General features: G+C 44.2%; 2 protein-coding genes across 2 annotated transcripts; one reads left to right on the top strand and one right to left on the bottom strand.

Moving 5' to 3' along the window:
- Positions 1-7396: 7396 nt before the first annotated feature.
- SLC25A5 (solute carrier family 25 member 5) lies at positions 7397-12221 on the bottom strand. Its single transcript, XM_082263505.1, has 4 exons — positions 12032-12221; positions 8347-8833; positions 8123-8263; positions 7397-7913 (listed from the first exon to the last, which is right to left on the bottom strand). The coding sequence occupies exons 1-4, from the start codon at positions 12140-12142 to the stop codon at positions 7756-7758; spliced, it is 897 nt and encodes a 298-aa protein (XP_082119631.1). The 5' UTR covers positions 12143-12221; the 3' UTR covers positions 7397-7755.
- Positions 12222-20806: 8585 nt separating this feature from the next.
- On the top strand, positions 20807-23614 carry LOC309560010 (uncharacterized protein; the record flags this gene model as incomplete). The annotated part of the gene is made up of 1 exon (XM_082263501.1): positions 20807-23614. The coding sequence occupies one exon, from the start codon at positions 20807-20809 to the stop codon at positions 23270-23272; it is 2466 nt and encodes an 821-aa protein (XP_082119627.1). The 3' UTR covers positions 23273-23614.
- Between the last annotated feature and the right edge of the window lie 534 nt (positions 23615-24148).

The following is a 24148-nucleotide window of genomic DNA, read 5'->3' as shown; positions in this document are numbered from 1 at the left end:
AGTACTGAAGCCAGGCAACTTGTATTTTTAGATGTTCCTCCACATGTATTATAGAAGGCACACATATTTTTCTTGACACGGATTTTCATTGCAGTGTCAGGTCAAGTCAGGTTTAAGGGCTTGTTCACGCCATATCTACTGAGCTGCATAGGAACAGGGACACAGAGAATTATTGTTTTCTATGGTCCCTGTTCACACCATAATGCTGCTATGAGGTGTGGTACAGTGCACAGCATACAATGCTACACTGCGGAACTCATTGCACTGCACCAAGACATGCTGCAGTGCAAAGACTTGAATTAAGTGTAATTTTGTAACACTTCAACAATGCAAAAAAGAAAAATAAAATGCACAAAGTATACCAATTCACGTGCATTTTTAGCATGTGGGCTGGTATGTACAAGCCCTTAATGAAAGGTATTTATTACCTGACTCAAGTTCACCTTTTCCTTTTTTTTGTTTTTTCTGTGCCAATGTTAGGGATCTGTCACACCATAACTGCACATAAAAATGCATGTACAGTATTGCGCAACTGCATGTATGTTTATTTGTGTTGCGTTGCATTTATATGTATTATTTCACTGTACATGGTGTGAACGAGCCGTAAACTCTGGAATTCTGAAGAGGCAGCTCTTGTACAAGCCATGATTTATACTTGTGTAAGCACTTTATCTATCCATGCTGTGTTTTGCCTGTAAATATATTTGCATAAAATATAGAAACGCTTCATACTCCTCTTCTTACTTGGGAAGCTGTGTGTACACATGGAAAAAAAAAAATATATACGGTATATATCTGTTTGCATCATCATGGATGTGTTTCCTGCTGATGTATCAGGTCAGAGCTTCCATGCATCAGAGATTTCAATTTGCTTTACTTCGGTACATAGAGAGTTAAGAAGATACGTCTTACTTCCTGGGCAGTTACCTTCTCAGCCAATAGGAAGCAGATGTGATCCACATTACTGACATGCAGCCTGCTAGAGGTCATTCCTCGCTCTGTGCAAGGTGTAGGCCTCACAACGCTTCCACAATCAGAAGTCAGCAAGTTTCACTTTACTGCTCTGCTGTAATAGAAGATGTCCTACAAGCTGCATCTTACCTCCCCTTCATATATTGGAATTGAAAGATTTTAGAGAACTTTTTACAGACATGAAAACCTAACCAGCAACTTTAACCTTCAGTGATCATCTCAACATGAATAAAACAGCTCCGTTGTGGACAAATATTCCCAGGAAAAATGCACTTGGTTTTTAATGCCCAACTCCAGCAAAAACAATTTTCATTGGTTTTGGACAGAATGATAGTGTTATAAGCGCTTTCAGGTTTTTATTGATTCCAAGAAGTAAAGGACAATTACCCAACCAGGATACAGGCCGCAATTTAAAAATTGACTGTTGTTCTAAACTTTTCCCATTAAAAGAAAAAAAAGTGAGTGTCAAAGTTTTCTGTATCCCTTTTCCTGATTCTGCTTACTTCCTGTTCTGGTGACCACCGGATATAAGCTGCTGGCTACTGTTTAAGGGGTTGCAAAGCCAGGTTTCTTATTTTACACCATTCTATGCATTAAGATAAAAAGCCTTCTGTGTGCAGCAGCTCCCCTCGGTCCCTCTAATTCTTACCTGAGCCTCCTCCACCATGTTAGCTACTGACTAATGCAAAAAGTTTGGAGTTTAAGTGGTATTGGCTAACTTAAAGTGGTTGTAAAGGCAGGTTTTTTTTTTTTTTTTTTACCTTCATACCTTCTGCATGCATAACCCCCCCCCCCCCCCCCCCGCAATTCTTACCTGAGCCTGATCTTGATGTGCACGAGATCTGAGGCTCTCAATCCTCATTGGCTTAGAGACAGCTGTTGGGGCCATTAGCTCTCACTGCTGTCAGTCACAGCAAATGAGGGAGAAGAGGATGGGGCCGAGCCACACTCTGTGTATGGACACACAGAGCGGGGCTCGGGAGCAAGCACACACTAGTGCCTCCATCGCAAGTGTGGGGGGCTGGTGTAAGACTCATTATGAAGTGCATGGGGAGTTGCTCTGTGCAAAACCATTGCACAGATCAGGTAAGTATAACATGTTTGTCATTTTAAAGCAAAAAAAAAAGTTTAGTATTAATTTAACTTGCCGACAGCGCTATAAAATGACAGCCACAGCATTGTTGACCAGTTCTGGGACAGTGTCATGGCGTCCTCCAGTGATCGCGGCAAATGCACCTATGAGTGCAGCCTCATCTGTATTTTATAACAGAAACTGTTTTTTTTTTTTTAAATATTCGGTCTTTTTTAATTTGTTTAGCAAAAAATTAAAACCTTTTGGTAATTAACTACCACCAAAAGAAAGCTTTTGTGTGAAAAAAAAAAAAGTCATTTGGGTAAAGTGTTGCATGACCGCGCAATTGTCATTCAAAGTGTGCCAGCGTTGAAAGCTGAAAATTAGCCTGGGCAGAAAGGGAGTAAGTGATCAGCAAAAGCTAAAATGACTTACCAAAAGCCAGTCATGGTACAAATCATCACTCTTTCTAGAGGTCCTGCTTCAGATGCCCACATCACTGCCTGTTAGGTAAATACATACTATAGGCTGTAAAGCGGGGGTCTCCAAACTGCGGCCCGAGGGCCAGATGTGGCCATTTGCTAGCCTTTATCTGGCCCTTGGGGCACTATTCCGCCCACTGACACCAACAAAAGGGGCACTATTTCTTCCACTGATACCAATATTGGGATACTATTCCTCCTACTAATAGGGGCACTACTCCTCCTCCTATCGACCATCAATCCTGAGGCCATATTTATTCTCACTGATGCCAGGCCCGGGACATGTTCTGCCCCCACTGGCCACAATCCGGCCCCTTCTAAAGTGTGAAGGACAATAAACTGGCCCTTTGTTTGAAAAGTTTGGAGACCCCCGCTGTACAGCAACAGATTCTCTCAGGATGCAGAAGAGGACTGTCATCAGAGTATGTCATCACTAGTCTTGGGCAGATTTGCAGTCCTCAGAAATAGCGAGGGCCCAGGACATACCTGAATGTATCTTGCTTTACGCAGCAAGAAAAACAAGAAACCTATCAGGATGATTCATATTTACCCAGAGTAAGTTAGGTCATTAGATGCAAGGTTTTGGGATGGCCAAAGGCATCTTCAAGAACATGTTAGCCAATAAAGGGTTTGACCTAAGCTCCATACTTTCTGGTGCATAGCTTTCAAATTGTGCAGAATATGTCATAGCGGATTTTCATTTTAGAAAAAAAAAATGCATAGCCCAGAAACTGCCTCCTATCAGCTAGTGTAAACTGTAAAATGTTCTCATTTCTGAAATGGTTAACCAATTCACATAGACCATCTGAGTTTAGTCAGCAGTTCAGCTTGCTACAGGGCAAAAGATCTTAGAAAATGGAGTTTCCAAAATGACAGGCTTTTCTTTAAATCATTTTATAGTATGGAATGGGTTAGGGACCTTTTCCAGATTTGTATGGCTGCCTGGAACTACTTTTGGGGACAGGAGAGCAGAATAACATTTTATTTATATTGTTTTCTGTTTTAAAAAAATGAATCTGATTACAGTGGTCAGCACTTTCCTAGCCAGTTTCTCAAATAGTGAGGCAGTGCAAGCATTCCATACTTTGACTGACATGTCTGTCTGCAGGGAGAAGTCTTAATAGACAAAGTTATGTGTCACATGTCACGCATGCTTGGCATTTATCACTGGCTCTGTTTTACTGCCCAAGACGATAAGGCATGCACTGAATGCTCATTAACAAACAGTCTGTCCATCTCTGATTTCTAACACCATCACAGACATGAATAACATCCTGGAAGTGGATTTGACCCTTGAGATAACTGCAAACACCTTACATAATGTTTATCTGCACACTGGATAATTGCAATGTGTAATAGACTGCTGGCATGTAAATGGGTAAAAAGAAAGGTTTTAGAATTCAGAAACAGCTTGACTATTCCAGGACTTTTGTGGGATCGGACACCATGAGCCTATTTTTGTAGTATTTGCTGCATGATTTTAAACAGTGAATGTTTGGTGGACATCTTATTTCACAGCACTTTACTATCATTATCAGATGATTCACTGATATGTGTAAATGTTGCCTCTGACATTTCTTAATGTAATGGGGAAGAAGGGTTTTGTACCTTAACTTAATGTATGCATACACAATGCGTGCATATGTATTTACCATTTGTCAGCAAACTGCACTAAAGTTAGTTGCCACTGTCTAACTCAGCCTTTTTCAACCAGGGTGCCCAGGCACACTGGCAAAATTCTAAATTGCCCCAACATTGTATACAGGCCGGTGAGAGGAACTAGCCTGCCTTTTAGTTACAAAAAGCCATAGATATATATTTTTTTTTTTATTGTGCACCATAACAAACTTCTAGCTCCTAACAACCACTGATGTCATCAGTTAAGAATGACAGTTGCCTGCATAGCATGCTTGTTTGACCCCCCCCCCCCAGCCCCCCAGCACTGGGATCACCTTAGCTGAGTGATGGAGAAGAGAAACATTGGACTATTGGCAGTACCAGTGTTCAAAAATGTATTTGCTTTGGTAGAATAAATCACCTCTAACACTGGGTGTCCATTTGTGGATGTTGCTGCTTTATGTAAATGTAAAGCTATTAGAATAGTTTGTTACATTATAGAATGGGGTGCCTTGAGACTCTCCATAATTTTATAGGGCGCCTTGAGACTGTCCCTAATTTTAAAAGGGTGCCTTGACTTAAGGTTGAGAAACACTGGTCTAACTTATTGAATACCACTGACTCTCAAACTGGTATGCACTGCTGTAAGACGCTATTTAATAAACACCTTCGCATGCAATATCTCTCCACGTGCAATTTCACTCACAGCAGCAATGGGGTAAGGCAAGTGCCTGCAGGCAGCTCTCAGATCAGAATGATAGTGGTCCATACTTGTACAGTTTGCCATCACAGGTCCTATTGTCCTGTCAAATCTTAATATATTTGAGTGGTGATAACCATTTGGCTCATAAAGCTCTGATTCCATCCCTTGAGTTCTTGCCACAAGGACAAATAGACAGCAATCTAGAATTTTAGACAGCATTAGAAACACAAAGGCCTCATACACACTGGATTATTTTTACAGCTGCTCCTAGTGGCATTTTTTCCCTACCTCTACACATTAGCCTATGTGTCTATGCACACAGACTTTAAGCAGCATTCAGTGGCAGAGGCTTTTAGAGACAAACCCACTGCATCCAGGAGCAGCAGAGTTTGGGCAGAAAAACTGCTTGATGTTGCCAAGCATGTTCAGTACTTGACCCCTAATTCATTTCAATGACCAGATTTATTCTGGCCAATTAAATTAAGACCCAAGAGCTGGATACCTGTAAAAGCTTTAGGCACTTTTTTTTCCCATAAACGCTGCTGGCTTTTAGGAGTGTTAAACATCCTATGTGCATGGTTCTGATGTTCTGGCTACAGGCATAACAGATCCCACTACAGTGTCAGCTAGGCATGCCATCAACTTAGGCACCAGGGGAAGGATTTTTCTTCCTCCACCAGAATATCAGAGGAGCAAGCCACCCTCTAAAATCAGACACATCCCTAGAACTCACTCTTTTTTCTTTTAGGTGTTTTGTCAGTCTGGAAAAAGAATGAATAACTTCTGATTGAAGACTAATCTCCACATTGGCCCCATCTCAACAAGAGGGCACATACATTTGGGACAGTATTGGAGGAAGAGGCAGCCACTGGGTCAGTGAGCAGGTGTTCTATCCACAGGGATATCCTGTCGGAATATGCTCCATTACAAGAGATACCCCCAGTGTGCACCGCTGGTAAAAGGTCTTGCAAGCCAGGAAATGCACCACTGCCTGAGGACTCTGCAGCCAGAAAAATCAGCTACCATCCCATGTCCAGAATTGCATCCGACGCCATCTTGGTACACCCAAAGCAAAGAAAACCATGCAGATGCCCACACCTGATACTCTCCCTACACGTACCTAGCGGGACACACCTCAGAGCCCAGGAGCCAAAAAGTGAGAGTTGCCCTACCACATTAAGACAAATAACACAAGTGAAAAACACTGAGAAATAGTGGGAATACATTAGACAAGCCACAACTGGTCTAACACCTGTAATAGAGACGATGGGGGTCCCCCAACAACAGTAACCAGACCCAAGAAAATGTTACGGTTTTTACTCCTGGAGGTCTGGAACAAAAAAATAAAAAAAAAAAAAACAGGGGCAGGGAGAGCTTTTTAAATTGTGCCGATTTGTGTTTCCTGTAGAAGGCAGCGCCAATCATGTTTTGAGGTAGCTGTCCTGGAAGATGAAGGGGTAAAAGGAGCTCCACTGGGTTTTCAGTTAGGTTTTTTACTTTTAAAGGAAGCCTCCAACTGTGTAGGCACCAGGACACATTATGAAGAGTTTTGGGTTTGGCTACAGCAACTTAGGCCATTAATCCCAATTCCTGCTGTGGTTCTGACCCTTTTACTCTTGACAGGCTGCCACAGGTATTTGGCAGCTGTCTGCACAGCCATCTTACTTGCAGTGATCACTGCTGGACACAAAGTACATCCAACAACAATCTCTACATGTAATCGCTGGCTTCACAGAGAGCTGCAGGCAACCAGTCAGGGGCTAGCAGCTACACAACCACAGCAGCAATAAGATTCCTGCCACTACAATGCATAATGCCTTAAAACATGGCACATTCTAGCCTTTTCATACTTATTACACTTTGGCTGGGATCTGTTCTCCAGCAACACCTTTTATATGGCCACATCCATTAGGAATTGTAATACTGACAGCATGTTTTTTCCCTTGTAGAACTCAAAAACATACTGAATCTAAGCAAACACTTTTACAGCTTCAATCTTAGAATGTGTGGCAAGATAGAGAGTAGGAAAATTGCCTTACCAATGCATTTGTGATTCCCAAACTTTACTGCTTAACAGAACCAGCATGCCTGGTTCCCAATTAATGCTTATTCTAAGACTGCAACCACAACTCACTTCTATTATAAAAAGGTTCCTGTAAGCACAGTTCTAAATCATAGTCTTCATAAATATACCAACTAAGTAAATTTAACCCCAATACATCTGAGCAGGCAAAGTAACAGAAGGCTAGACATTTTAGCACTAGAGCCACTTTTTGGCAACACCCCCCCCCCCCCCCAAAGTTTGCAGCACGCATGGGGCAAGTTGTTTTTCCTTTGAACTGCTCATGTTCATCTCAGTTCCCAAATGCTTTAAATTGACTCCAGCTGTACAAATTTGAGAAGTCAGCCATGTAATCTTAATGTGGATGAGCACAATGCAGTAGGGACATTTTATAGTCGTGGATAACCACCCTTTTAGGTACACCTGCAAAGACCAGAACTCCATTTGCATGCTCAGCTATTCACAGCCATTAAAGAACACAGAACAGATAGATCCATATTTTTTATTTCCTCCAACCTAGGTGATTTAAAAACATGAATGACTGAAATAAAAAATAAAGGAACGTTGAATTGAGTCCCATCAGGTAAGCCCACCTACTATCAGATGTGCACTACAAATGCAGGACCCACTGGCAGTAAGTGGGTATAAGGGAATGATTTATGTTAATGTGGAAAGCTGGTGAAATGGAATAAACTTGTTTCCCCAAATATCAACCAGTAAGATTACCAGTTACATTTTATAAATAAAGGTGTGCTTGACAAAAAAAAAAAAATAGAAAGTCCAGAACATTCAGGGTATGTTACATAATACAGCATGCCAGGTCACAGACATCTGAACAAGGATAAACTTAGATGACTTTCTTGAGCTCATCGTACAAGACCAAGACAAAAGCACCACCCATTCCTCTGAGCACGTTGGACCAGGCACCCTTGAAGAAAGCCCTGCCACCCTCATCTCTTGCAATCTTCTTCCAGCAGTCAATTGTGCCACTGTACATGATCTCAGCTGCAAAAGAAAAAAAATATTTTTTTAATACAAGATTCAACAGCTTTGCAAGGTACAAGACTAGCTATGTTCACTGAGCTTGTAAACCAAGTAAGATCCTTGCACTAATGATTCATTAGCTCAGAATTTTAGTTACTACTGTAGGTCTACTCAGGATGGCTATTTTAGGTATAGACTGCTTTCTTTTAGAAGCTACAGTAACCACTTACCTCCTTTTCTTCCAGACTGCATCATCATACGACGACGGACTGTGTCAAATGGGTAAGAGGCAAAGCCGGCAACTGCTGTTACTGTCTGAGCAATCATCCAGCTGATGAATATGTGTGTGTTCTTGGGATCTGGAAGCATACCTGTAGAAAAATATATGGGTATGTTACAAGCTCACAACTGTTTATACACACTTAGCAGAACAGTCATTTACAAGTTCACCCACCTTTAGCTGTGTCGTAGATTCCAAAATAAGCAGCTCTGTAAATGATGATTCCCTGGACAGATACATTGAAACCTTGGTAGAGACCTTTAAGCCCATCGGATTTGAAAATCTTGGCAAGGCAGTCACCAAGACCATTGAATTCTCTGCCAGCGCCGGCCTTTCCAACATCAGCAGCTAGACGGGTTCGAGCAAAGTCAAGTGGGTAGACGAAGCACAAGGAGGTGGCTCCAGCAGCTCCACCGGATGCCAGGTTTCCAGCAAAGTAACGCCAGAACTGGGTCCTCTTGTCAACATTATCAAGGAAGATCTTCTTATACTTGTCTTTGAAGGCAAAGTTGAGGGCCTGGGTTGGGAAATACCTGATCACATTGGCAAGGTTACCACGCCAGAAGGACAAGAAACCTTGTTCTTTGGGGATACGCACAACGCAGTCCATGATTCCTTTGTATTGCTTGTCAGCTGTGATTTGTTTGCTTGCATGTTGGACCTGGAAAAGAAATGACACAAGTCAGTGACATACTCTGACTATAGGCAAAGTGCACATCCTAGACAGACAAGAACTTTAAGGAAAAAAGTAAAAAGCACCCCAAAAACACCTTCCCTGCACACTATTGTGCCACAAAAACACTGCATACATAATGTATTTGTCAGCCCATACAAATTAAAGGACTGCCCTAAAGTTGCTTTATTTTATGAATAAAGGTTAAAACCCTGTGAGCAGCAGTCAGCCCTTTTAAATAAATATTTACCCGAGCACCATCTTGATCCAGTATGTGCACGAGAGCAGTGTCTCCCTCATTGGCTGAAACCTTAGCAGGAGCCACTAGTTCCCACTACTGTCAATCAGTCAGTGAGCCAATGAGAAGAGCAGGGCCAAGCCATGCTGTAAATAGATAGGCGGAGCAGCAGCTCGGGAGTGAGACCGCTCAGGCACCCCCATTGCAAGCAGCTTGCGGTAGCTTCAGCAGGGCCCAGGAGCACCGGCAGTGGACCTGATCGTGGGTTCCTGTGCAAAACCACTGCGCAGAGGCAAGTATTAACTGCTTTTAAGAAAAAAAAAAAAAAAAAACTGCCCTTAACATCACTTTAATCCAATGTAGGTTTTCATTCAATGAAATGCAGACAAGGCTGTGCAAAGTGATGTAAAAATGTAACCTCTGCAGGGAAATTTCAGATATATGGTCTTCCTGAGCATGCATCCTGCAATCTCTATTCAATCCTCTGTCTAAATACAAGCTCTGCATGGGATTGTCTAGAGCAGTGGTCCTTAACCCTGGCCTACAGGGCCCACTAACAGGCCAGATTTTCAAGATAACTGAAATACATCCCAGGTGATATAATTTGCTGCTCAGTGATTGCAGTACTCTAGTCTGCATCTCCCCAAGGTAATACCTAAAATCTGGCCTGTTAGTGGGCCCTGTAGGCCAGGGTTGAGGAACACTGGTCTAGAGAATGCAGTGCAAAAAAGATTGACAGGCAGCTGTACAGCACTACAATCTCCCTGAACTGATGACAGGTAAGAACAAGACACGAATGGCTAAAAGCATTTTCACTATACTGCCTTCTACTTAAAGGACTTGTTTACACTTGCAGCCAGGGGATGGTAAACCAGCAATTTAGCCATATTTTTACAGCTCTGCTTAAGCTGCAACGACTGTTGGACAGGGTTATACAAATGATGCAGTACTTCAATAATTAGCACATCATTTAGTGGGCATGAATGTGACCCATTGAATCAGTGGGACTGATTAGTACAATGCACAAGGTTGTGGTATTTCAAGGAGGATAAAACAGGCAGAGAGAAATATTACTCCACCTGTCACACCTCTGAAAAGCAACCCACCACATCAATATGCAGAGGGATCAGCCAATGCTGTTGCTAGAGTAAACACAAGGTGGATATACACATTGAAATGTGGCCATTCAGCAAGACTCAGCCCCATTTCCATCCACGTTTAGCCCTGTGTTGAGCATAAGTGGGCATTACACTGGCTTCTATTAAATGTCCTGGCTGTAAAACCAGCATTCGATCGCTGCTGCAGCAGTGATTTGTGTATCCTGAGGGGGGAGGGGCTCAACTGCAGCAAGGGGCAGGGATCCCTGCATCCATAGCACTTGGGTTGATGGAGAGCATGTTTCTCATTCAACCAGCTGATTAAAAAGCACTAACCCCACTTTAGCCCAGGCGTGCTCCCATTGACCTCTATTAGAATGTCAATTTTGATAAATCGATGAGTCCTGCTTGTTGCCATCTGTCAGATCTAATGGCACTTTTCCACTGCAAATAACGGCTCGGCGCCACTCTGCCCGGTTTGGTTTTCCACTGCATCGCACGGTGTTGGAATGGTTCACTTTTCCACTAAAGTGGGTGAGATAACGATGCTCTGACCAATCAGTGGCTAGTAGTGACAAAGTCAAGGCTGCATGCAAAGGATTGTGGGATATGGTACCGGGACGGCCCTCTTGGAACCAAAACTGAGGTGGTACTGTTTAAGCGAGCCCTACCGTTCGGTTCCATGTAGTGGAAAAGCGCCGCAGTACCGAACCGTTCCAACACCGTACCATGCAGTGGAAAAGCACAAAATCGAGCCGAACCGTTCGGTTCCATGTAGTGGAAAAGTGCCGCAGTACCGTATCGTACCATGCAGTGGAAAATAAAATCGAGCCGAACTGTTCAGTTCCATGCAGTGGAAAAGCACAAAATCGAGCCGAACCGTTCGGTTCCATGCAGTGGAAAAGCACCATAACAGAGGTCAATGGGAGCACACCTAAAATGGGGCAGAACCGCAGGGCACAGGTAAGGGCGACCCAATGACACCGCCCGCCTCATGTCTACGAGACCACCATGGTTATTTGGGTGCCCCATCCCCCAGTACAGAACAATGGAGGAGCCTATAGTGGGAAGAAGTCCATTATCAGAGGCTGATAAAAGGCGACAGCGATGACACAATGGAGGCGGTAGAAGGACACGAGTTTCCGGGTCAGGGCCCCGCCCAACGCCCCATTCATTGTACCGGCAGCGGACACGTGGTGCGGGGAGGGGCGGAGCGGCGGGAAGAATCCCGGCAAGTCATTACACAACTGCCGGCCGGCCATCGGGAAGGACAAAGATCGGGGGAGGCCCCGGGATCCCCGCACAGGTAGCCGCCCTTGGCGGGCTTTCCGCAGACAAAGGCCTTAGTGATGTCAGGCTGTACAATTCATAGAAATTATGCCAAGTGGCCCGATCACATGTATGACCCCCATACAATCTTATAAAGGGCCTGGGATTCGGATCGGCCCGGATATTGTGCCGAGTGGCCCGATCACATGTGTGACCCCATACAATCTTATAAAGGGCCTGGGATCCGGATCGGCCCGGGCGGTCTCCTTGCTGCGACCTTGGCCGGGATGCGGCGGAATCTGCCGATCCGGAAAGAATGCATTGAAATAAATGATAGAATTGGGGACGATTACGTGCCCCCCCCCCCCTCCCCCCTAATCTCGGGCAGTGATCGGGACAAGGACACTGCGGATTACCGGGGCCTGCACCGGATTACACTGCAATCACTGGCCTGCCGCATTACACAACCGCTCCCGGTTTTCCTGGCTCTGACCCCACCGAGAAAAGCTAGTGATCAGTAAAATCAATGCCCCCCCCCCTACCGGCACCGCGATGCCCCGTCCTCCCCCCGTATTTCCTTACCTGCAGCAAAAGCTTGACTCGTTCAATGGGTGCTACAGCGGTCTTGGAGATAGCAGCGGCCACACCGCCGGCCAAGAAGTCCTTGGCGAAGGAGATTGCTGTGTCGGTCATGATGGCGGTCGGTGTTCGAAGAGAGTGGCTCTTGCTGCAGCACTGAGCTTCCGAGGGCTGGGAAGTCTGCCTATGAAATGGCCGGTTTTATAGGGCGCAGGCGGCGGGGAAGGCGGGGTGACTCCGCTGATTGGCTGGACGGGGGGGATGGAATGTGAGACTTGGAGCTGAACGTCTCATTTGTGCGGCGTGCGCATACCGAGGAGGTAAGAAGGGGGAGGGGAGGGGTGAGGAAGGTTAGCGGTGACGTGGGGGGAAGGAGGGAGTTGCTAGGTGACGAAAGTTCGGAGACTCTCCAACCGGTGCCTTCCATACGGTGACTGTGAGGAGTCAGTGTGATGCGGGAGTTCCCTGTAAAATACATTCCACCCTCCATAGAGGGGCCTGGGATATCTTAGAGCCGGAGTGTCCTCTCTGACCTATGCAGCTCCCCTCCCTCCATATCATGTAGGCCTCATTCACATATCCCCATTGTCTGCATGGAATGCAGCTTCTGTGTGGAATACACATCTTCTAAACTAGTACTCCTGTTTGGTTGGGTACAATTCTTTCTCTCAAATGAATGACTACACGTGTATATGCGTGTATGCACACTTCATACTACACGATTAAATGTATGCATTAAGGCAGGTTTCTGCACATACATGCGTTAAATCTGCGGCACTGGACATACAGGTGTCCTATGTTTCCTCAGTTACATGCAGCATGCATTTTCACACGCAACTCTGTGCATTGGCTCATTGATCAATATACACAGAACACAGTGGGCTGCGCTGTCGGCCATGGAAGTCAGTGGGGCCAAGTTGTCCTCCATGGAAGTCAGTGGGCCCAGCTGCTGGCCATGGAAGTCAGTGGGCCGTGCTGTCGGCCATGGAAGTCAGTGGGGACGTGCTGTCGGCCATGGAAGTCAGTGGGGACGTGCTGTCGGCAATGGAAGTCAGTGGGCCATGCTGTCGGCCATAGAAGTCAGTGGGGACGTGCTGTCGGCAATGGAAGTCAGTGGGCCCAGCTGCCGGCCATGGAAGTCAGTGGGCCCAGCTGCCGGCCATGGAAGTCAGTGGGCCCAGCTGCCGACCATGGAAGTCAGAGGGCCCAGCTGCTGGCCATGGAAGTCAGTGGGCTGCGCTGTCGACCATGGAAGTCAGTGGGCCCAGCTGCCGGCCATGAAAGTCAGTGGGCTGCGCTGTCGACCATGGAAGTCAGTGGGCCCAGCTGCCGGCCATGGAAGTCAGAGGGCCCAGCTGCTGGCCATGGAAGTCAGTGGGCCCAGCTGCCGGCCATGGAAGTCAGTGGGCCCAGCTGCCGGCCATGGAAGTCAGTGGGCCCAGCTGCCGGCCATGGAAGTCAGTGGGCCCAGCTGCCGGCCATGGAAGTCAGTGGGCCCAGCTGCCGGCCATGGAAGTCAGTGGGCCCAGCTGCCGGCCATGGAAGTCAGTGGGCCCAGCTGCCGGCCCTGGAAGTCAGTGGGCCATGCTGTCGGCCCTGGAAGTCAGTGGGCCCATCTGTCGGCCATGGAAGTCAGTGGGCTGTGCTGTCGGCCATGGAATTCAGTGGGGACGTGCTGTCAGCCATGGAAGTTAGTGGGTCAAGCTGTCAGCCATGGAAGTCAGTGGGCCAAGCTGCCGGCCATAGTAGTCAGTGGATAAAAGAAGAAAATGGTCGCACACCACCACAGAATCCAATGAAGAAAGATTTCCTTTATTCACATAAGTGGTACAAGGTACAGCAGGGTAGGGCAGTAGACGCATTTCGCACGACTGCTACGTGCTTGTTTACTAGTAGTAATGAATAAGCAAACCTGATTCATGAAATGCGTCTGCTGTTTGAAGCATCTGTTCATTGTGCTGTCATGTTTTTGGAGAAATAAAGACTTTTTTATCTGCTGACACTGGAGTGCTGTCAAACCATTTACTATACAATAGAAGTCAGTGGGCCAAGCTGTCTGCCATAAAGGTCAGTGGACCATGCTGTCCACCATAGTAGTCAGTGGGCCAAACTGTCCGCCATACAAGTCAGTGGGCCAAGCTGTCCGCCATACAAGTCAGTGGGCCAAGCTTGCCGCCATTGTAGTCAGTGGGCCAAGCTGGCCGCCATAGTAGTCAGTGGGCCAAGCTGGCCGCCATAGTAGTCAGTGGGCCAAGCTTGCTGCCATAGTAGTCAGTGGGCCAAGCTGGCCGCCATAGTAGTCAGTGGACCAAGCTTGCCGCCATAGTAGTCAGTGGGCCAAGCTGGCCGCCATAGTAGTCAGTGGGCCGAGCGGCCTGCCATAGTAGTCAGTGGGCCAAGCAGCCTGCCATAGTAGTCAGTGGGATTAGCTGGCCACCATAGATTCAGTGGGCCGAGCAAGTTGTCCTCCATAGAAGTAAATGGGCAGCTGCTAAGCAGATAAACAGCAAACCTTTGCTGTGGTTCTTGCCGGGCTAATCACTGCCACCAGGACATTTTTCCTCCAGCTGAGCAGCAAAGCAAGGGCCAGTATGTACATATGTCTCATCACAGTGGTGGATGTGCAAGAGGTGTGCTGTATGCTTCTTCTATCAAGCTGCTCATTTACTTGACCAGCAGTTAAAGTGTCACTATGTCTACTTTAAAAAAATATATATATATCATGTTCTATACATTATTCTAATTACATCTTTGTGTCTGGTAATAGCAGTGTTGACCAGCACATCCCTGAAAAGAAAATAGCTTGTTAGGGTTGGAGATCATGCTGGACTGACTCAAACAGCCACTGGTCGTGGGTGATGAATAAGGGTGAGATGGAAGGCTTTACTTCCAATGTCTTGTGCCCAACTTGAAAGTGGGGAACGGGTGGCGCTTTGTGGGGCCTTTTCCGCTACCTCTGGGTACGGCCTTTTTGCTGCATGCTAATATGTGTGGAAGAATCTCAAACAAATGTGACTGTCGCACAAAGTTCAGACAGATAAATGTCTGAGTGTCAGCTGTGCTTGCTGAGGCAGCATTAAATTACTTCCACAAAAAATGTAAAACGTTTATTATGAGGGTGGCTAAGTTTGGTCTACATGGTCACTCTGTAGGAATTCTCTGCACACTCCCAAGATGGACCACAGTAATATATGCTGTAGCCACCTAAAGCAGTAATAAAGTCTGAGGGAAAAAACTATCCTAGTGCAAGTTAAGAATATAATGTGCTAGTATGCATCACACATTATGAAAGACTTACCTTAAAACGAAGCCCTCCAGCGGTGCGCCATCACTGCTGACAGGGCTTCCATCTTCATCCAGTCTTTTTTCCAGGTTTGTGGGCTGCGGCCATTTGAATGGCTGAGCCATGATGAATTACTCCAATGCATGTGCACAGGAGCCGCAATTGTGGCACAGCACTCAGAAGGGACGGCATTCTTGGTATGGCATCCCTTTAGTGCGCAATGTGCATGCACCAGTGACGTCATTGGCTGCAGAAATAGTGAATATCTCCTACGGTGCGTGTTTAGGCAATATTCCTTGTACCTACAGGTGAGCTTTATTATAGGCTTACCCGTAGGTACATATCACCAGGCAGTGTTTACTGCTGCTTAACCACTCAGCCCCGGCCAGGCAAAGTGAGGTACCTGTACGTCACTAGCCTGTCACTGGCTTGTGAGCCCGCTGAGGCGCGCGCCCGCCACGGCTCCTTCCCTAACAAGTCAGTGCGTGTGACCGGCGGACCCGATGTCCGCCGCGCCGGTCACTCGCGATCGTTTGCCGGAAAGGGAGAAAGGCAGGCGGCTAATGTAAACAAGCCCCCTGTCATTCTCCCCTGTGTAAGAATGGTGATCAGACGGTTCTACTATGTAGGACCGTTGATCTCTGTTTTTACACTAGTAGCCATGTCCAATCACAGTTAGAAACATGCCCCTAGGACACACTTAACCCCTCCCTCTCCAATACAGTTAACCCCTTCCCTGCCAGTGTCATTTTTACAGTAACAGTGCATATGTATAGCACTGATTACTGCAGTAATGTCACTGGTAACCCCAAAAGTGTCAAAAATGTCAGTCAATGGTCCGATCTGTCCGCCGCAATGTCGCAGTCCCGCAAAAAAAATCGCAGATCGCCGCCATTACTTGTTAAAAAAAAACCCACCAAAAATGACAAAAATCTTTCCCTTTGTTAGTAAACGCAATAACTTTTGTGCAAACCAATCAAAATACGCTTTTTGCGATTTTTTTTTTTTTTTTTTTTTTTTACCAAACATATGTAGCATAAAACAAATTGGCCGAAAATGTTAAAAAATTTTGATTTTTACATTTTTTTGGGGGAATTTCATATAAAAAAATGTGAAAAATTGTTATTTTTGCAAAATTGATGCGTATTTTTTTGTTTACAGCTCATGATCATAAAATTGCACAGGTGATCAAATACCACCAAAAGAAAGCTCTGTTTGTGGTAAAAAAATGACGTCAAATTAGTTTAGGTACAGCGTCGCACGACCGCGCAATTGTCCGTTAAAGTCACGCAGTAAAAAATCGCAAAAAAAACCATGGTCAGGAAGGGGGTAAAATCTTCCGGGGCTTAAGTGGTTAATTGGCCTACTTTGTGTTGTGTTAGGAAAGCATCAAAGATATCCATATATGCAGGAACCTGTGCACAAGGTCTCTCTGAGGCTAGGAATGCTTAGTAAGTCAGATGAGTGAGGATCAATTCATCATCCATGAGTGAAGGACCTGCTGTATACTGTGTTATGTATAATGAAGAGTTTGTCACTTACAATTGTGCCACTGGAATGTTTTAGCTTAGCGTACACATCCTAGTAATGAAATGGTGCCTGCACATACCTTTTTAGATGTCCTCTGGTGTGCCACAGGAGCCCTGAATCCCACAACGCTCTCATATATCTCCTGAAGCTTGCTATTAATCCATAACTACGATGGGCACTTTACTGACCAACAGAAAGACATGGAGCCAGATATCAACTGCTTGCAAGTGTCAGTATTTCAATATAGAAGCACCCTGCATTATTGGGATCCCAACATGTTGTAGGAGATATGTGCATCACAGATGTCATGGCTACCATTACTTTCTTCATGTTTAAATTGCAGGCAAGGTTGAAGTTGTAGAATTGACTTCCTTGGCATGGCTTTACTACATAACAAGTCAATGATCTGGAACAAGCATGCTGCAAGTGAATTATGATAAGTCTGAATTGCTGCCTAATATTCTTGTTCCAAGCCAGTGGCTTTACTAGGTTGAAAAGCCAAGATGAAGATTTTTTTAAAACCGTTTTCCCTGCTATAAAAAGAAATGATTTAAAAGTGAGGGCCTTTCAAACGTATTCACTGTGGCAACGCATTATGGCTTTGCAACTATGGTAACACACCTGCTGTATGTGCCCTGCACTGCATTAGGATGCAATGCATTGTAAATGGCACCCTAACAAATTGCACCGGAAAGCACAATGCACTACAGCACACATACCATGTATTGTGATGTGCTGCGTTGCCAATAAAGGTTATGTACATTTTTACAATCATTGTGGTGGGTTGGCAGCCCATTCATAATGAATGATTCACCCTAATGCCTTTAATGTGTGTGCAATAATGCACTGCAACAGAAGAACTAATTATGAATGGACCCCTAAACTTAGCATGACTATGTAGCTGTTCTACTCTTTGAGTCTTGCTTCTCCTTTAGGTGACTCCCAATTGCTGGTTGAATGACGAGCATCATCCAACCTCCTCTGTCAGCCCAGACAGTCATGGGTACACCTCCTCCAGCCCCCCCCCCCCCCAAAAAAAAAAATATTTTTTTATTTTTCGCTCTCTCTCTGGCCTGTAGTGCTGTGTACAATGACACGGAACCTTCACTTTTACCAGGATCCACATACTCAAGAGACTAGGTTGTAGTACAGGTGTAGGGAGCTCAGTAATGCTCAGCCTGTGGTTTACCAGCTTTAGCATTACTGAGCTGCACTGAAGTTAGTGTCCAGTATGAATACTTTGGTTTCTGTGCCACCCAACACCCTGCCTCCATGAGTGCTGCCACCTCAGTTCACTTCTTGGGTGGCACAGACCTACTTGGAGCCAAAGATAAGTGAGTGATCTTTTTGGGGGAAGGGAAGGTGTATGTTAGTGGTCTGTCTGTGTGCCCCTAATAGTCCAGTGTGTGTTGAAGTCTGTGTGCTGTGGTTGAGTATGCAGTCCCCTGTATGGTCTGTCTTAGCATTCTCGGCATGTCCATTGTCTAAGGCCTCATTTTATAAAGCACCTTATGGCAATAGAATGTATATGTGTGTTCCGTTGCCATTCATTGTCAGTTGAACCCCAAATGTATGTCTGCAATTCACTGTAATGCACCTGTGCAAAAGCATATACTGTATTTACAGATATGCATGCCTTGTGCACTGCATTTTGAAAAATCCTGGAGAAAACCTATTTTTCCCATTTGCTGGGGTGTATTGATAGACCATTTTAAGATAATGGGCTTATTAGTGTGATGAACCCCAATGCACAAAAGTGCCTGTGTGAGCGTGTTGTAGTGTAAATGGGCCCCAAGACTGTGTCTGCATGTTACCCAAAATCAAAAATTGTTTACAAGCTGCCTTTAGTACTTTGATGCTTAGCCTCTCTCTCAAGCAATGTATGCAATAGGTATTCATTACAAAGTAATTTCTATTAATTATGACATGTCATTTTTCAGCAGTCCAATTTAACATATTCCCCAGACCTATCACTGTCTAATGCAGCGTGTCTCTAACAGCATCTGAAGCATGTTTAACAACAAGAGAGAAAAGAGAGCAGCGCCATCTAAAAAAGATACATTTAATAACAACAGACAAATGCAAACTCATAAGATGGGCATGATAAACCGGCATGTAAAGGGTTCATCCACTCCAGTGGGAGGACGAGCAGCGGGGATCCGGGGAATCTTCACTGGTTCCGGCTGTACCGGTGGTTTCCAGCACTTCTGGGTATGTGGTGTTTGTCAGAGAAGAGCGGCTAACTTCACTTCCAGGTAGAAGGTGGAGTTGGGGGTGCGCGCATTCGAAGCATGCGTGCTTCTTCCTCAGGCCTGAGGAAGAAGCACGCATGCTTCAAATGCGCACACCTGTTATACTGCATAAAACGCATCTTTTATACTGCACTTAATTGGCGCTGCTCTCTTTTCTCTCTTGTACATTTCCACAGAGTTTCTTCTAGCTCTCATCAGAGCCTGCAGCCTTCTACAGCCAGTATTTCTCCATTGTCCAGCAATCAGCCCGTGCTTGAACTTTATGGACATTTCAACCAGAACTTACTTCTTCATATGCCCTCCTCTTCTCAGCCTATAGAGTGATTATGTTTTGTTTGATCTGAAGCATGTCTGCAGTCTTTGACCACGTATGTCTGCAGTCTCTGGAAATCTACTGTAGCATTATATCTATTGAATATTATCTGTGCCCCTTGGTAATGTTAGAGGCCACAGCAGAGGTCTCCAATATCTAGTAAGTGGGCAACCACTGCTCTAATACATATGACCTGAAAGTGATCAGGTATAGATACATAGGAGCAGGGCTCCTGTTAGCACTACAGTTATAAGGGTCCAAAATACCAGGTGTGTTCTGATTTCCCAATGAGAATTCCTCTCCTGATGTCCTTCCTTGTTGCTGCTGTCTGTTACATTGACATTAAGTTGGATGACAAATCCCCAAATTGGTATTGCAGTTAGCAGTAAAACCTTCAATTGTTTAATTTTCTGGAAGAAGTCAATATTATATTTAGGTCAAGATATTCAGTTCAATGCTATTTTTGTTGGCCGATTGGTCATATGAGGACATTTCTGCATTGTAGCCATGTATATGAAATAATGCATTAACCTGTTACTTTTTCTCATGCTTCATAGAAAACATGAAAACAGAGACAAAGTAGCAGTCCAGGCAAAACCTAACTAACGCTAAACCTGCTCTGTGCCATATTCTAAACCTAATCTATCTAACCCTGTAAAGCAAAAATCACTGGACTTACCTATTCTGCAGCCGATCCGGTCCGGTCCCAGCATCAGCTGTCAACGGCAGCTTTAACATGGAGGTGGGTGCAGGAGAGGCATCCGACAACGGAAGCCCCAAAGTAACTTTATGGAAGACGTCACTTCCCTGTTATTTTACAGCCGGTGTCGGTCCTCTCCTGCACAGAGTTTTTCCGCCGCTGGAGACCGGACCGGATCGGCTGCGGAATAGGGAAGTACAGTGATTTTTGCTTTACAGGGTTAGATAGATTAGGTTTAGAATTTGGCACAGAGCAGGTTTAGCGTTAGTTAGGTTTTGCCTGGACTTATCCTTTAATGGTAATGAACTGTAATGTGATTCCACAAATAATGTTTAATATGTGATACTACAATGGTGAGCAAATCATGGCGTTACCTACCTTGGCTTGTGTAATCACCTTTTCTCATTTGTCTGTCTTTTTCAGCTTTCACTCAAGACATCACATGTGTATTATCCAAGTGTATTGCTGACATTAAATGGGGATAACCCAGACATTTTAGTGAGGATCATCCCTTATGAACAGGTAATAGTTCATTCCACTCCAGGTTCACTTTTAATGCCTGGTCTGTTTGTTCTTTTAAACAAATTATTGAGACTTTTTTTTTTCTTATTGTATGTTGCCAATCTAGTCAAATAGGGAAATAAAACAAGAAGAAATTAAAATGTTTTGGTCATTTTTCTTGCAGAATCCAACGTTAAACATGCCATCCTGCTTTGTACGGGGATGCCAGTCTGGCAGCAAGAAAAAAGAGCAGGAACATACACTACATTCTTTTCCTCGAGACCAAGAAATGATCAGTCGTTGGCTGTTTCGTATAGGTCATGAAGGAGATTCCGTGTATAGTCTTTCTGGAGTGATTTTGGCTAATAGAACTGGCGCTTATAGAATATGCTCTAAACATTTTACTCAGGATTCATATGAGCTGAGAGGGTCTAGCTATTTTTTGAAAAAGGATGCCCTTCCCTCTCTGTTTTTGGATGCAGAAAGTGAATCAGAGCACACTTATGCAAAGAAAAGAAGATTAGAGGAGGATAGCCCAGAAATCGCTTCTACTTCCCAAACAACAACACCTTCTGCAACTGCAGTGGTAAATGCTGTTCCAATACCCTCTGAACAGTTGCAAGAACCTTGTACAGGGCCTGATCTATTTCTTCCATTAAGCTATGAGTATGTAAACTGCATTGAACTAATTGGGGTGCAAGCAGTAGAAGAAATCAAAACCTGGTCCACACCTGATGTGGACAGTTCAGCCTCATTTGCCCGCAAAAATGAAAAAGTAGAAAAACCACATAAAGCAAAATTAACTCGCAGCATACATACTTCTACTGAATATTTCCCTGGACAAACTCACAAGCACACACAGTTTGATAAACGAATGGGCATGAAAGATAAAAATCTTCAAGTCTTCAGGAGACCCCCACATCGGTCCATTGGCATTCAATGCAATCTTGTAAGCTTACCTAGGTTATCAGAAGTCCCGTCTTTTCACCAGCCTAAAAACATGGATATGAATGAAACTCAAACAAGTGCTATGGGACAGTTTTTTGTAAATCCTATTAAAAAAATAGATTTTCCAGTTCCTGAGATTTCACAATATGGTGTTCCCTCTGACTATGAGCAGGAAGAAACTGAAAAGTCACAATCTGAATCTGATGAGATGTGTAGTCCAAAAAGAATTGTCTTTGATGAGAGCTACCAGCCAACGGCCAGAGAAGAGGAACAGGTCTTTCTTGACATGCAGGGAAATAAAGAACTGTACATTGATCCTGATGATCTAGACAGTTCCTTCATTCTTTTAGCGAATGAATCTCTTCCCACCAATTTTGTAACTGAAAGGAAGCTAATTGTATTTGAATCATGTTTAGACAAACTTTTGAAGTGCTGCAAATGTCAAGCTGATCGATTTTGCCAGGGTAATATAACTGATATAATAAAATACCGAGTTGGATCAGCCATGTCTGTTACTGCTTATTGCTCTAACAGGCATCATTTTCAGCTGTGGCGGAGTCAGCCCATGATTGGACGCAAACCTGTTGGCAATCTGCTGATATCCGCAGGAATAGTTTGTAGCGGATCTAATTTTGTAAAATTTGAAAGTTTTTTCAATTTGCTAAATATTTTTGGCATAAGCAAGTCAAGTCATTACAAAAATCAAGACTTATTTGTTTTCCCTACAATTAACCACCACTGGCAGCTAAATCGGAGGGAGACCTTGGCATCCTTAGCGCATCAACCAGTAGCCATTGTTGGTGATGGACAGTTTGATTTACCTTGTCACGCTGCAAATTATTGCATGTACAGTTTTTTGGATGTCAACTCAAAAAAAATTATCGATTTCCAGATAGAACAAGTCAAGCCCAGTAGTAGTGCTGTTGCATTAGAGCACAAGGCTTTTAAAATTGCACTTGATCGATTACTTAATGAGGGCATCAGTATTCAAATAGTATTTACAGATCGGCACACGTCAATCAGGAAATTATTGCAGGACCACTACAGTTTCCTCATACACCAATTTGACATATGGCATGTGGCCAAATCGATCGGGAATAAAATTGCTGCAGCAAGTCGGAAGGCTAGGTGTACTCAATTGTCAAAATGGGTTACAGCAACTAAAAAGCACATGCGGTGGGCAGCAAGTGCATGTGGACATAACCCTGCTTTGCTTGTGGAGCAGTGGTCCTCTATTGTTTATCACATCGCAAATCAACACTGTTGGCAATCGGGTGATTTATACAAGGAATGTCACCATGCAGGGATCATGGAGGAGGAAGACCGAGGGACAGATTGGCTGAAAGCAGGATCAACAGCACATGAAGTTTTCAAAGACATTGTTTTGAACAAAAAGCTAATTAAAGATCTTAAGCACCTTTCCTTTTGTCACACTGGTGAAATAGAGGTGTTCCACAACACCACCATAAAGTACCGGACAAAACACAAACATTACTGCATGGGTGGGATGGTGGCACGCACTCAGCTAGCCGCACTGGACCACAATCAAAATATTAACCGAGTCCAGGCAAAGGTCAGTGCAAAAGATGGCATACCACATCACCTTACCAGTAAGGGTAAAAAATCTTGGATGGTAGAGAAAATTTATGAACCCTCTAGTCAGGGTTTTTTAAAAACCATACTCTTGGATGTCTTGGCATTGGCTGCAAGAAACTGATATTTTATATTCAAATCTTAATATGTGGAAGTTCCTGAGGATATAACCACTTATTCATGAGGAGATATATTGGAACTATTATCTTCTCACCATTAAGTTTAAAAATGACATGCAACTCCAATATGCCCACCTCTTTGTAGGCAATTTGTCAAGTTGCTCTTAACCATCTTTGCATTTCCTTTTTTTTTTCTTGCGTTTGTGAATTCTTGTTTTCCTTACTGTATATACCTACTGTTCCCTAACTCGAGAAAGACTATTTGAACCTATTGCAGTTTCATCATTGATAACTGTTCTTACCTCTGAAACATATTTGAACTAATGTTGGATAAGTGGTTATGTTACCTGAACTACTGTATGTACTGTACATCACTGTCATTGTTACAATTGTTTATAATCCAAAATACAATAGAATATAGCAATTCAATATCATGTGTTCTTAAAGCTCAACTCCAGGCAGATTTAAAGAGGAACAATAATGCACCCCTGCAATCATTACTACATTGTTAAATGCATTTTTTAAATGCAAGCAGTTAAAGTACATACGTTTGATTTGGTATCAGCCCCTTGTAGTCTACTGTATAGTGTGTTCAGCAGAGCTTAGAGAAGGGGAGGGAGAAGAAACACAAGTCAGGAGTGCTGTTGTTCAAAAAATATGCTCATCATTGTACTGCTTCTCTCTGGTAACAGGTTGGGGGTTTGGCAGAGACCTGTATGTTAAAGTGGAACTTCATTCACCCAATCAACATTGATTATTTTTAACCCTCATGCTGCTAACATTTGTAAATACACTGCCTGGCCAAAAAGTTGCTAAGTAACTAAGCAACTAACTAAACTAAGCGTGCAGTAACTATCATATTGGATAGTTACTGCTTGTGC

Source organism: Pelophylax lessonae (assembly GCF_965119305.1).
Source record: "Pelophylax lessonae genome assembly, chromosome: 7".
Lineage (NCBI taxonomy): Eukaryota > Metazoa > Chordata > Amphibia > Anura > Ranidae > Pelophylax > Pelophylax lessonae.
This window is presented reverse-complemented; position numbering and strand designations above follow the sequence as displayed.